We start from the raw sequence: 15,889 nt of genomic DNA, 5'->3' as shown, positions 1-15,889 counted from the left end.
ACTGTGTTAAGAATCATTCATCAATCACGGTGAGTAATGGCTTCTCCTGCTATTGTTATTTGCACTGCTTGCCACATGTATAGTTTATCTCTCTCTGTTGGCAACGAAGGATTTATATGTGATAAATGCAGGGAAATAGTTAGGCTGACAGAGAAGCATCCAAACTTTAATTAAGGACAGTAAAGTAGATACTGCTTTGGATGCGACTAGCTCCGGGAGTCCTGTACATTGTTCAGTTCCGGTAACAGTGCTTCTGCAGCAGGGCAACTGGGTGATAGGAGGCTCTTCTGTTCTGATCAAAACAGGTTCTCCTCACTCAGTGACAAACCACTGAGAAACCCGATGAACACCTCACATCACAGAAATCAGTTAAATCTCTGCACATAGAGACTCTTTCACCTAGATATCACACTATAGAGACTGGGTCTATTCCCCAAACTAGAAAATACAAAAACGTCCAAACCAGTTTAAGGGTAACAATTTAATTGAGGTTCAACAAATAAAAAGACAAATGCAATACGGATAAACAAATGATAAACTTGGCTTATCAGGTCCCTTTCTACAAAAGCACTTTTTGTAAATATGATCACTGATCATAAACTATGTGCTCTGTTTGACAGAAACCTGGCTAAAACCTGATGATTACAATATTTTAAATGAGTCTACCCCCCAATATTACTGCTATAAACATGAGCCACGTCCAAAAGGTAAAGGGGGAGGTGTTGCTTCAATTTATAACAATGCTTTCAGTATAACTCGTTTGAAGTAATGGTGCTTTCTATTACATTATCCAGAGAAACAAGTGTTAATGATGAATCCCCTATAATGTTTGTACTGCCTACTGTATACAGGCCACCAGGGCACCATACAGACTTTATTAAAGAATTTGCTGATTTTGCATCCAAGTTATTTCTGGCTGCAGATAAAGTTTTAATTGTTGGTGATTTTAATATCCATGTTGATAATGAAAAAGATGCACTGGGATCAGCATTTATAGACATTCTGAACTCTATTGGGGTTAGACAACATGTCTCAGGACTCATTTGACTCATTGTCAAAATCATACTCTAGATTTAATACTGATTGATGTTGATGGTGTCTAATTTATGCAGCCAAGCAATGATATCTCAGATCGTTATTTAGTTTTGTGCAAACTTCATATAGCTAAAACTGTAAATTCTACTTCTTGTTACAAGTATGGTAGAACCATCACTTCTACCAAAAAAAAAAAAAACCTGCTTTGTAAGTAATCTTCCTGATTATCTCAATTCCTTAGCATATCCAAAACCTCAGAACAAGTTAATGATGTAACAGAAACTATGGACTCTCTCTTTTTTAGCATTTTAAATACAGTTGCTCCTTTACACTTAAGGAAGGTTAAGGAAAACAGTATGACACCATGGTATAATGAACACACTCGCACCCTAAAGAGAGCAGCCCAAAAAATGGAGCGCAGCTGGAGGAAAACAAAACTAGAGGTATTTCGCATTGCTAGGCGAGAATGTAACCTATCCTACAGAAAAGCATTAAAAACTGTTAGATCTGATTACTTTTTGTCTCTTTTCAGAAGAAAACAAACATAACCCCAGGCATTTATTTAATACAGTGGCTAAATTAATGAAAAATAAAGCATCAACAAGCGTTGACATTTCCCAACAGCACAGCAGTAATGACTTTATTAACTTTACTTCTAAGATCGATACTATTAGAGATGAAATTGTAACCATACAACCGTCAGTATCGTACCAGACAGTGCACTAGATACCATGAGGAAAAGTTCCACTCATTCTCTACTACAGGAGAAGAAGAATTGTATAAACTTGTTAAATCATCTAACATGTATGTTAGACCATATTCCATCTAAGCTCCCCCAACTGAGCCTGGTTTCTCCCAAGGTTTTTTCTCCATTCTATCACCGATGGAGTTTTGGTTCCTTGCCGCTGTCGCCTCTAGCTTGCTTAGTTGAGGTCACTTCATTTACAGAGATACCTTTGACTTGGCTAATGATTCCACAGATACTAATTAAACTGAACTGAGTTGGATGATGACAACACTGAATTCAATGATGAACTGCCTTTAACTATCATTTTGCATTATTGACACACTGTTTTCCTAATGAATGTTCTTCAGTTACTTTGACACAATCCGTTTTGTTTAAAACACTATATAAATAAAGTTGACTTGACTTGATTGAACTCAACAGTTATGTGTATCACCCACTTTCATGATCACAAATGTGAAAAATATACAAGGTTAAAGAACCAGTGTTTTGGTGGCTTAGCAAGCTAACGAAAATATGCTTTAAGAATGTTTTGCTAATGTTCCAAGTTCTGAACATGTTATTTAACAAATTTCTTCTGAAAGTTCAAAATGAGTGTTTGTTAATAATTAAAACCGAGGTACATACTGAACCATCATATTTGTGTACTTTTACACTCTTAATATATATATATATATATATATATATATATATATATATATATATATATATATATATATAAATATATATATAATAAAAATAAGCAGATCACATAAAAAATAAACATAATCTTTAGTACAAAACATACATTAATTATTAAATAAAAAATTATACAAAAACACCAAAAAGTGACCATACATTAAAAGTTTTAGTTGCTTTTTTTTTTTTTTGTACTGGAGGTACATAAAGATTTCATGTAGATTTTAATATCTTCTTGAAAATACTTGGCCTAGTACTTTATTACATAGTTTCAAAACATGACAGCCTATTCTACGGAATGGGCTCGGCTCATGAATATTAATATTGTCAATCACGCGTCCAGTCGTAACATTAGACTTCAACAAATCAACTAAGTCTATTTGGCCAACGTCACGTTATTAATTAACATTCATGAGCCACACTGTCGCCATATTAGGTGCAGTTTTCAGATTCCGCCTCTAGATGTCATCGCTACATTAAACAAGAGCTAGACCGGTAGGTGGCAGCAACTCTGAATCCCACGAATATCCAGTCAGAGGAAGGCTGGACTTTGTTTGAAAACAGGAAATAAGAGCTTTAACCGAACAGATGAAAGTTATTATACAGAAGGGCTCAGTAGTAAGAGGAGCGATGCTTCTAACGTGGAGAAAACAGTTTTTCTGTCTTTTATGGACCATAATTTTATTATCACAGTGGGTAAGTGTGACGATTATTTGTTGTTGTGACGGTAACTAACGTCAGCGTAACGCTCCTCAACGTATATCTCCTTATAGCCTAGCACAAACTTGAGCCAGCCTGACAGTTTTCAAGAGTTATCAGAACACGTCTCTTCAAATACCAAAAGCGATTATGTGTTAAAAGCATGTCATGTATCTATATAGGAGTAAACCGAGCTCTTTTCTTGTTTAAACTCCAGTCGAAGGTTGTGGACAGACAGAGGAAATATGATTTGCTACCTCATGTGAATCATCTGTCAGTCTTTGCAGATTTACATGGCAGCACATGATCTAACATGCAAGATCAGCTATTAGCAGACTAGAACTGCTGTTATGGTGTTTTTAAAGGATGGAAAGAGCGCTTTCTGTTAAGCAGCTTCGCGATAGGATTAGTCAAATGTGCCTTTACATTAAGACACCCTGGATGAGTCACATAACCTATTGAGCCACCTGTCTAGGCAGCTTCGTTTTGGGCGCGTTCCAAATTTTGGAATGTAATTTTAGGTTTGTGATGGACATAAAAATGCTGCCTGGGCTGGTAAGTTGGCACACTAGGTTTTGAGATGCAGCAACGCTTCCAAGTTGACTGGAAATAGATGGAAACAGGGGATTATCCGTTTAAATTCATGTGCTTTTGCTTTCATTTAACTTTTCCGTCAATAAAACAGGAATCATTTTAATATATATATGTAGGCTGTTTCTTTGCGAATGATATCCAAGTCTCATCTCATGTTTTTTAAAATGTCACATCTTTCTTTTTGACCCAATTCTTAACGTTCCCCGTCTAATCTGAAACATCTTTAACATCTTTTTGGCTCATGTGAATGACCATGAGTCAGAATGTGATTGCTCACTTTAATGTTAGTAACCTAAGACAAACAATGTAGTGTTTGTTTGTTGATTCAGCTGAGCTCATTTGTTTGGCCTTCCTTTTTCTGACTGCATAAATATCAAAGAATAGCATCAGCTTTCTAATAGATTCTCTGTTTTAAAAGCTTTCTAGTGTGTGAAACCGCTTTCACTTCTTATCTAAAAATACCCTTGGTCTTTCAAAATAAGTACTGAAAGACCTGCACTAAAAATAAGCAGTGGATCAGAAAAAACTGGAGCTACTCTCTACTGTACACAGATTGCTGGACATTGAGACCGAACAGATTACAACAACAACATTGCAAAAATGTACTTTTATATTAATCTGTTTTATTCACTGATATTGGGTGCACGGTTCTGCTTCTTCAATTTTCTTACAAAGTCATATAGAAAATAATGTTGACAAATAACCATATTTTCATAATGCATGATGCATGTCTTGACACAATTGACACAATTTGTGGAAGGGGTTGGAATATTCAGATATATCAGTATTTTAAAATCACTCAAAACATTTTTTTAATAATCAATCATTCACAGTAATTAATCAAAATTATAGTCAGATTACATACAAAATAATGCAGTTTAATAGCCAGTGTTTATTTCACAGGCATGGGATAGGATTAATGAATTAAAAATATGGTCATGCAGAATAAGGCATTGATATAAGTACTGAATAAACAGCCAGTATGCAAGTACTATGCATGCTAATAAGCAACTAGTAAATAGTGAGAATTGGTTTCTACAATACAAAAAAAGTGTTCGCCTTAGTTTCGTAAGGGATTTCTCATGTGATTGATCTGTGCATAGTTTCTGAATGTATCAGGTACTCATAGTTTTCATGAAGTGAGTCATAACTTTGGCCTTGTTCTGTCCAACATAATAGACCAAATGGAAAAAAGGAATGGTAGAAATGATGACTCCGCTGTCCAAAAGTTTCCTGCGTAAGAGATGGCACAAATACTCGGTCACATGCACAGTCACACTCTTTTGTTTTCAGTTGAGTGGAGACCGTTGAGCACAACAAAAGACAGTTACTCTAGGGCTGCACGATTATGACAAAAATCATAAATGGCGATTATTCCCTTGAAATTGTAATTGCGATTTATTAATTACGATTATCACAATTTACATTGAATGATGTTTATACCATTGTTTGATGCAACTGCATGCCGTATTTTTATATGAAAATAAACAAGCTGAAAACACTAACTGAAAAAACTTAAATGCTTTTTATAGTATTAAGCCTCAAATGTCAAATATACATCAGATTGGTTTCTTCTTTCAGTTATTAATAAAATTAAAATATGAATGTCATTATACGTAATGTTATACTAAAACAATGGGAAAACCCTTAAGATAACATGTAGAAAGAAAACAAAACATAAGCCGCTTTGAACGATTATGTAATTGTGGCATCCATAATTGTAATCGCGATTAGAAATTCGATTATTTGTGCAGCCCTAAGTTACTCGGTCTAAAAATGCTTGACCCTTGAACTTTGGAACACTTTGTACTGTTTACCATTTAAAATCAAATAGTTGTTGATCTTGAACACAGTGCGTCATTGTTGAATTTGATTACATTGATTGTAAATCGACTCGTGGGAGGCACGGTTCTTCTAAATACAGGCGAGCGACAACCTCCTGCTCTCTCTCGTGTAGGCAATAAGGAAGTGACAAACTGCAATACATCGACTGGCCGCTTGAGACTGGCTGCAAAAGAGAGTCAGTCCCCATGTTAAAATGCCCAACTTTACAGCAGAAAAAACATGTTTACAGCCTGGTTCAAAAAGTGGTTTTGGTCTATATAGCTAATTTTGACCATTCATGACAACTGTGAGGGGGTGAATTTTTTTTATAACTCATCCATTTAAATTATAACTGCGGTTGAGCTAGGTGGGTGTGGTTTAAGTACTGACGCGCTGCCAAGATGGAGACGGCCCGCTCTCCGGGTGACATCATGGACTGCACAAGTGATGAAATCGCTGAGAAATGCACACTTATCTGGTTTCACTGAGATGCCATCCTAGATTACTGATGTGGTACCTTGATTTTTGAGGGGGGGGGGGGGGGGGGGGGTGTTCTCTTCAGGAAATTAAGTAAATCTCGGAGGACAACAAGCTGTCGTCTTGAAACTAACTCCCACAAATGAAACCGAAACCGGGAAGAAACCTGATTTTGAGGCACATCTAATTTTAAACATCAGTGGTTACATATCATTCTAAGCACACGTTCAGAGCAGGGAGATGATGATCCGAAAGATTACGGGTTTTTTCTTTGTTGGTTTTTGTTATACAGTAATTAGGACACATTTTTAAATAACGTGGGTCACTTTTTCAAAACTGTGTACACTTTATAATACAATGACTACTCCACCACAAACAAAGGTAGCATGAAGTGAGACAAAAACTAAACGAATGGAATTTGAAAGTCATTCATGTATCTATCGATTCACCCACATAGACTGCCGATGTGCTCACTGTGTGTGAAGTTATTAAAAGCTGACATAAGTATTGAGAAATGGGTTCAGTGACTGAAAATAATGTATTGTATTGTATTATTGAATTGTTTTGTCATGTGTGTCCGCTCAGGTGCATGGCCAGCACTGTATCTGGTATGGTGAATGTGGTAATTCCACTAAAATTCCAGAGAAGAAGTTAAACTGTAATTACACAGGCCCACCTATACCTTTATCTGACCAGGAAGGACAGAACCTGCTACAGGTAAGAGAACCTATAGTCTGCTGTTCAAGACGTTTCATAGTGTTTAGATGAGACAGTTCACCTAAAAATGAAAATGTTGTCATTATTTATTGACCCGGTTTTTCCAAACCAAAAACTTTTTTTTTAAAATCCCTTTAACATAACTTCACTTTGACCTTTGGAAGAGGGGATTCTTTCTGTTATCTAACATGTCAGATCTCACAAAAATGACAAATACTCTAATCTAAGCAGTGAGAGATCTGAATCAATGAAAAGAGGCCCTCAACCTGTGTCAGATTCCTCTCTGTGATGTCAAACCTCTTGTATTAATGACATGTCGCAGATGGAATGGGATGAATGTCATGGAAATGAGCTATATGAAACAAATCCTAGTGTAAAAGAAATGTTTTACTATTTTTAAATCTAGGTATGACAGTTGTTTTAACAGGGTGTCTTTTATAGGTCATACAAGACTTACACATAGATATTTATTAAAAGGCGAAGATTGAACCACCATCATGCCTTAGCCTACTTACCAAACTTAAATGACTGTGAAGCATATTTTATTGGATTGTACTGTTTTTAATGTAAATAGACATTGGTTTTATTCAGAGGTGTTTAACTGAGTTAACTAAAAATGCATCACCTCAATGTATTTTAGAATTTTTGTCTAGTGTAGATGTGAAATGTCTTTTTTTTTTTTTTACTTTTTGTTAATTTTATACAGTGTGTAATTTAATTAGAGATGCCATGAAAATATGCTTGATGCTGGCATGGTGTTTAAAAAAGTAAAGAGAAAAAAAGAAAGAAATCAGAATTCTAAATCTGAAGATTTAATGAAGTGTGTAATTTCTATGCCAAAATGAGGGTCTTTCTTTAGAACATTTTTAAGCGTTGTTCCATTTTTGAGATAAAGAATTGGTAAAGAATCAAGTAGGATTTTATTTAAATTGTCATCAAGTGTTCACAAACTTATGTCCAGATCCTATTTTACCCCAAAATCTAAAGAAAAAGAGAATGTTTGATGAGTGTTAATTTTTAAATAATAATTTTTTTAATTCTATATATCAAATTTGAAAATTACAAAAGAAGGTCTTTTAAGTATTAAGCTTTTTTTGTTTATTTTTTCGTGACTTAAATTGACCAGTATCTATTAGGGCTGTCACTTTTAGTTCGAAAATCGATAGCACAATCGATCGGACCAACCAACGCGCCTATAAGACTCAGTGATGTCGAAAGCGACCTCTTATGCTGCGTTCACACCAAACACGGATAGAGCGTCTGGCGCGAATGATTTCAATCTTAAGTCAATGTAAAGACATGTTTACATGCGTCTGGAGGTCTCGCGATGCGGTAGATGCGAATTCGCCTCATTCGCACATCTAGTTACAGGAGATTCTGAGCTATGAAAAGGACCATTGCAAACTGACAGCGACCGGCTTTTGTGGTGGGAAATTGGCAGTAATACCCCCACCTTGCGCAGCTGTACCTGAGTGTCCCTGGGACATCATTGCGGTCGGAGCGCGTCTTCTCAACAGCTGGACATATAGTGAATAAAAAACGCTCTGCTCTGGACCCCGAAAATGTTGATCGACTTGTTTTCCTGTCCAATAATTTTGTAATGGCCCTAGCCTTTTTGCGCATTTCATTATGCCTGCCTAGTGCCGCCTAGACTAAGTGTTGGTTACATTCAATAAAAAAAACACACATGGCCTGTTCTCAAGTCCATTTAAAGATTCATTTTTTGAAGAGTTGTTTGAAATGGATTGAATCATTATTTAAAATAATCTTGGAGATTTTTTTAATTGCCTAAGTCATAAATGCAACCGGGTTGAAGTCTGCAGGGATGTTTTTCTTTTGTTATGGCAGCCGTTCCCTCTGCATATGGGTGATACATAATAACACAAAGAACATAATGTATAGATTCTGCACATACATTTAAAAGCAGACTACTATTTTTCAATTTCTTAAATAAATATTAAAAGAACACATGTTGCGGTAATGATACATAGGTTATGAAAATGAGGTTCATGATTTCGGTAATGATAATAGGCATATTAACCCTCAAAGACCGAGACATTTTTTAATGTTTAATAACTTTTGAACCGCTAATCCAATCTGACTGCTTTAAAAAGTGATGTAAAGCAGAGATTCTCCAAGTTTCGGAGATATCCTATTTATCTCATTTGGATATTCAGAGGCATCATAGTGCACGTGATTACGTAATCACATTTTGACAACATTGATTCGTCAGAAGAAACCAATGCTTTCGTTCCTCTGGGTCAAACAGAAATGATTGTAGACGCTTAGTCCCACCCCAGTGCCCAGATTGGTTCAAACTATACCATATTCAACCAATAAGTAGTCATTTAAACTACTACTTAACATATTGCTTTTGAAATATGAACGAACACAAAGTGAAAGTGAAGTCTGTCGCAAGTGCATGGATACAAACACAAACTAACACATTTGCATGAGAAAACTCTCTGAAAAAGCACAAAAAAACACACGACAGAGAACTTTGACATAAAACAAATCAAAACCAAGGATGAAACAGTGGTACATATCTGATAAAGCACTGGGATTTCTACATTGGGTCGCTAGGCAATGTCCCGGTAATCGATTCTGACGCAGATTACAGGCAGCAGATCGATAAATTATAATGTGTATACAATGATTAAATAATTATATAAATATTTAGTTCAAAAAGAGTTAAGAGCAGTATTTTTTTCTGTTGCACTCTGTTTTTGCAGTTTTTGCAGTGTATTGTTGAAGACAATTTGTGCAATTGTTTTTACTATATGCTGCATAGTTTGTGTTTATTGTTCATACTCAGATTGAAAATATATTTCTCAGCAGAAGAAAAAAAAAATTTTGTTTGGTTTTATCAAATAACACTCTTTTTTTTGTTTTTGGACACATCTCTATTGTTAGCTTTCGAAATAGGCCTGTTTTTTTTTTTTTTTTTTACTTAAGCGTAGATAACAATATTGTAATAAATGGCTATAAATTGCTTGGGGAATGGTATATCTAAAAAAAATTATTTGTAAGTGTAAAACACCCAGACACAACTTTTTAAAGAAAAATATCCAAACTTTAGGAGTTTCTGTTTGAGTACACAGTAAAAAAACACTCAACTGTTGCTTGCATTTTTCTTAAAATTCTGTAATTTCATTCATTCTTTGAGAAAACAAAAGTAAAATTGAGACTTTAAATTAGTTAAACTTAAACTGTAAGTCCTCCTGTTTATAATGGTATATTGCACTTGATGCTGACTGCTAGAATAGGTCTGAAAAACAAAGAAAACTGCAGGTGTGTCAGGCGCCCCCAAAATTTTCTAGGTCTTTAAGGGTTAAGTATGTGGTATAGTCAAACAAATAATATTTAATGTAGAAAATAAATTAGATAATATTGGCATAAATTATTTTGCAGTGCTTCATAACTAGATAACATAGGGTAAAAACACCAGGGGCCATTTTCACAAAATATTTTAAGTGAAACTAAATGTTGCTCTTAACTCCACATCTTTAGGACTCCTAAATTTTTGTTCTTATGTTCTTAGAGTACTTCACAAAGTGTTTTTATGTAAAAATCAGCTCTTAAATCTGTGAAAAGTTAGTGGTAGTCAAGAGGACACCTAAATCACAAAGACCAAATCATAAACAATCCACAGCAATCCAGTTTGGATTTCTTTTACCTTTGTACTAAATCTTACTGTCATATCAGCCATAATAATTCTAGTCTGTTAATTAAAGGCTGCTTATACATATAACAATTATTTATAAGATGCAGACATGTAGAGGCTGACAATTAACTGAACATATGCTTGTTTAATTAGTGACACGTAGCAGCCTATATTTTAAAAACTTCATTTGAATATTGCAACATTTTTATTTTGAAATCTTTATTTGATTATGGCAAAATGATATCTCATTCTACAATATTTCTATTATAAAATAACTGACAGAGACCCATCCCTTATCAGCCAATTACTGTGGGTGTAGTTAATAATCATGCTGACATCATCCATACCAAAAAGGTCATCCTCACTCTTTTTCTTAGCTTAATATTTCTCCCCATTCCTTAGTAAAATTCTGTCACAGCTGCTTTATGAATAGGTTTTATGAGAAAACTCATACCTAAATACTTTTACTGCTGTTAAGGAGAACTCTTAGTGGCAAGAAAAAAGGTTTTGTGAATACAGAATATTATATTGTTGTGAGCAAAGAAGCAAAATAATGTTTCTTATTTTATTTTATATTTTATGTAATAATCAGGATTATGTAATAACTATTAATTAATAGTCATTGACAGTGGGAATGTAGTCTTTGATAACTCAAGTGGATATTTTTCTTCATGGCTACTGAAAGAGTTGGTTCTGGTAAAGAGTATACCCAAGTGTGAACATCTAAAGTTTTTCCAAAATCGCTCATTCATAAAAAGATGGTTCACAATATATTTTTATTTTTTCCATAAAGATGTTCTCCTTCAATTTAACCCTAACCATTCTATAATAATTGTTTTTTAATTAGAATTTAAAACTGCTGCATTTTTTCATATTTAAATACACTGCCATTCAAAAGTTTAGCATCAATAATAAAAAATAAAAAGTTTTTTAAAGCCTCTTCTGCTCATCAAGGCTGCATTTATTTGATCAGAACTACAGTAAAAACAGTAATATTATGATAAAGTGATTATCTTTTTAATATACTTTAAAACAGAATTTTATTTCTGTGGTGACAAAGCTGAATTTTCAGCATCATTACTCCAGGTTTCAGTGTCAAATGATCCTTTAGAAATTATTCTAATATGACATACAGCCAAGTATGGTGACCCATACTCAGAATTTGTGCTCTGCATTTAACCCATCCAAGGTGCACACACACTGCAGTGAACACACACACACACACACACACACACAAAGTTCTGTTGCTCAGTATAAAAATCATTACACTTATAGAAAGTCCTCATAATGATAGATGCACCAACATTTTTGTAGGCTTCCCAACCATTTTTGATAACCACTCCTGCTGTAACCTCTAACCCATAATGTCTCTCTCCTTCCTGGGATTTGGTTGGTATAAACGTTTTCTCTGAAATTGGTCACCCTAGCCTTTGCCTAAGCTTTTTTGTTTTGTTATTAAATAATATTTAATTTAATAACTCATTATATACATTTAAAAATAGTCTGTATGATTAAATTCTCATTACCGAAAAAGAGGTTCTCTCTACCGTAACTGGCCTTAAATTGTTGCGGTGAGTGAAAATGGTGTTGCAGAGGATGAGGTGTCTTAGCATGTTTTGCTAACAACAGAGAAGCCATGATGATTTAGCAAATTTTTTACTCCGTGTATATAATCAGGCATTAATGAAGTATATTTTCATAGACAATTTGTAATCTAATATTTTTCTAAGGAGGATGAGAACATTAGTCATGGACACTTTATATTTCCACTATTGTATCATTATTATTATACATGAATATTCAGTCTGTCATTTTTCTGTCATGTGAAAAATTATAGAAGAATATCCATTTACTTTTTTCAGAATATTTTAATTGTAATTTGTTTAAATTACAACATAACATAAGTTAAGATACAGCTGAACGCATTGCGGTAATGAGAATTTCAGCAGAAAATGCAATAAAATGCAAAAACAATTAATTCCTATGTTGAAATTACTCTTTGTGCAAGGTAGAGAAAAGTATTGTCTTTATTATGGTGTTTTTATATACTACTAAATTGCATGTTTAATATCTAAAATCACTAGTGACATGGCGTTTCAACAGTTTCGAGGGAATGACCCATATATATTTTTTTCGAGAATGTTGCACTCCTGTTGCTGTTTGTTATTCTGCACAAAACTTCATGCCAATAAATAAGAAATATTGCTGACTTGTGCGTTTCCAGCGCTCTCTTTACGTTCATCCGTTATTTGACGTTGAAAAAGTAAACGTCTTTTTTTTTTACATATGGAAAATCGATTTTACAATCGATTCAATGAACACTTATGTCTTAAAAATCGAAAATATCAAAAGTGACAGCCCTAGTATCTATTAGAAGGGGAGTCTATTTTGCTTTTTTAACAACCTGTTAAGAGAATGATTCAATTGAAAGTAAAATCCTTTGTGTGACCTCACACTGTTTGCAGGAGCTGTGCCCAGGACTGGTCTATGAGGACAACAAAGTTTGCTGTGACACCCAACAGCTCAGGACTCTGAGAAACAATATTCAGATCCCCCTTCAGTACCTGGACCGGTATGACTGATATGTATCTTTAAAGATGCACTGTAGTTGACATAGTTGTGTGGCATAAGAACTTTGACCCATTAATGAGTCCAGAGCAAGTTAATTATTCATCCAATTCACGTTTTCAGTTGAAACCAAATGACATGTACTTGTCTGACACAGTTGACAGTGGGAGAATCACCCGGTTTATGGCAGTAAAATAATTTGCCCTTCATAAAAGCTGTAAGTTGTTTCTGTTTTTGTGTGTCAGGTGTCCGGCATGTTTCTTCAACTTCATGACCCTGTTCTGTGAACTTACCTGCAGTCCCAGACAGAGTGATTTCCTCAATACAACACAAACTTCTCCATTTAACCAAAGCACAACTAATGTTTTTGAGCTGACCTACTATATCAACCTGAACTTTGCCAATGGTGAGGAACTGTGATTAGAGCGGAGGAGATCACAAATTTACTGATGCTTCAGATACATGATTCAGAAGTGACTTACTTGAATGTGAACCCCTAAATTCAGAAATGGTAAACCGACCATGTGGTACCACAGTGGTACCTTTATTTAAAACACATTATAAACACAGTAGTAGTTTGTAGTTTGACAATTATTTCTTTAGAAATAATAATAATAATTTTGATCATCAGTTAATAATAGTTATTAGTGCATAAATAGTCGCATCCAAAATAAGTTTGTTTGCATAATATATGGGTGTGTACTTTGTATATTTATTATGTTTATATAAATAGAAGCACATGCATGTGTATATATTTAAGGAAAAAAGTTTATGTATTAAATATATTTATATAAATAAAGTATAATAATTTAAATGTATATACATTGCTTCAGGCAAAAATATTTTCTCTGCTTTTTTATTTTCTGTTTTCATATACTGGTCTGGAACACAATGAAAGCAGACAAGTGAAGTGGTACCAATGTCCCAGTAGTACCGTATTTTCTGGACTATAAGCCGCACTTTTTTTCATAGTTTGGCTGGTCCTGCAACTTATAGTCAGGTGTGACTTATTTATAAAAATTAATTTGACATGAACCAAGAGAATCATTACCGTCTACAGCCGTTATACAGTAATGTTTCTCTTGGTTCTTTGTTCTAAATAAATGCGACTTATGCCGCGTTTCCACCACAAGAACTTTACCCAGGAACTAGGGACTTTGGGCCGGTACTCAGTGTGTTTCCACCGCAGGAACCAGGAACTAAATAAAGTTATGGGTAAAAAAAAATGACCCTCAGAAAGTCCCTGCTGGTGAGGTAATACTTTTTCAAAGTTCCAGAAATTTCGGGGGCGGGACTTGGGCGCTAAACGTGCTGATTGGTTGAGTTCACGCAGCATTGTGATTTCGACCACCATTTATTCAGATCATTTTCAAAATATTACTGTTATTATGTCATGAAATGTAATTTTTAAAGTATTTCAGGCGAGAATATAGTAGTTTAAAACTCAAATCTTTGGTTTATTTATAAAGACAGCGCCTATTTAAAAATGTGTCTCGGAGATGTGATCAGCGGGAGCTCAGTCCTCATGTATCCGCCGAGAGCAGCCTCACCTCGGCTTGTCCTTCTGATATGTGCCTCTGGCTTTGATGTCTCTTTAGCGGTTAAACAAAATATAATTAGTTTTGGGTAAATCTTTGGTCTGTATTTAATTTATCTATATGTAAAAATGAAAATAAAAAAGGCAAATTGATATATTTTGTTTCATTGTAATGGCTGTATATATACCCATCCCTGGACTAAGTACATTTCTGCAGCTATTATTATGTTTAAATGAAAATGAAAGGAGGCAGTGGTATTTGATATCCTAATTTGTTTTATTGTAAATATACAGTGAGGAAAATTGCAGTACTCAAGGCGAGCTGACTGATGTTATCAAGTACGCTACTGTTTGCAGAATTACCAGATTTTAGTCGTCGCGGACCTCACATTCCAGAGTCGAATGCACAAAGTCTGAACTACCGAGTAGGGCTGTGCTAAAAATTGAATGCGATTTTCATGTGCATCTCATCAGTAAAGACGCTCCTGTTATTAAAGTACATCTCCAGCACGTCCGTTTAGATCAGGGTTGCCAGGTTTTCACAACAAATCCTGCCCAGTTGTTTCCCAAAACTAGCCCAATCGCGATTCCAGGAGGTTCCCCGATTAAAAATTGCTTCCCCGGGTTAAAATATAAGTTTTTTTTGGCAGGGTTGCCTTGGTAAAATTCGCATTTCGCATTTGCACAGCCCTACTACCGAGGATGCATGTCCAAAATCAGCATACTTTGTATTGAGAAACGCGCGCAGACCTACGTCACCAGACTACTTGCCTAATCTTCCCGGTACTATACACCACGGTGGAAACGCAGAAAGCAACAGGTCTGGGGGGAAAGAAAAGTTCCTGGGGAAAAAAGTTCCTGGTACAAATGTTCCGAGTAATTTCGGTGGAAACGCGATTATAGTCCAGTGCGACTTATATATGTTTTTTTTCCTCATCATGATGTATTTTTGGACTGATGCGACTTATACTTAGGTGCGACTTATAGTCCGAAAAAAATGGGACTCTTTTATAAAATTACTTTTACTCTTATATTAAATGAATAAAATCCTATATTAAAGCCAATCATATTAGAAGACTGTAACTAACCATTGTTTTAAACTACTGTTGTAGGTAACAAATGTAACCTTTTCTTTTATGTCTCTCTGCAGCCATGTATAACGCCTGCAGGGACGTTCAGGCCCCCTCCACTAATATCAAAGCCCTCAATATCCTGTGCGGGAGGGAAGCTAGCCAGTGTACTCCCCAAAACTGGATCAAGTACATGTTCAATATTGATAATGGCCAAGTCCCCTTCGCTATTGACCCGGTTTTCTCAGGTACACACACAAACACATTTGCTGAGATTGAAC

General features: G+C 35.0%; 1 protein-coding gene across 1 annotated transcript in view; it reads left to right on the top strand.

Moving 5' to 3' along the window:
• Positions 1–2,977: 2,977 nt before the first annotated feature.
• Positions 2,978–15,889, top strand: part of npc1 (Niemann-Pick disease, type C1) — a 31,165-nt gene continuing 18,253 nt past the window's right edge. The window contains exons 1-5 of the mRNA XM_059502320.1: positions 2,978–3,154; positions 6,638–6,769; positions 12,899–13,005; positions 13,247–13,407; positions 15,689–15,856. Of these exons, the coding sequence (XP_059358303.1) occupies positions 3,047–3,154; positions 6,638–6,769; positions 12,899–13,005; positions 13,247–13,407; positions 15,689–15,856 (676 nt within the window). The 5' untranslated portion in view covers positions 2,978–3,046. The remainder of the gene's footprint in view (positions 3,155–6,637; positions 6,770–12,898; positions 13,006–13,246; positions 13,408–15,688; positions 15,857–15,889) is intronic.

Source organism: Carassius carassius, chromosome 20 (genome assembly GCF_963082965.1).
Source record: "Carassius carassius chromosome 20, fCarCar2.1, whole genome shotgun sequence".
Taxonomy (NCBI): Eukaryota; Metazoa; Chordata; class Actinopteri; order Cypriniformes; family Cyprinidae; genus Carassius; species Carassius carassius.
The sequence above is the reverse complement of the archived record's forward strand: the minus strand, read 5'-3'. Positions and strand labels throughout refer to the sequence as shown.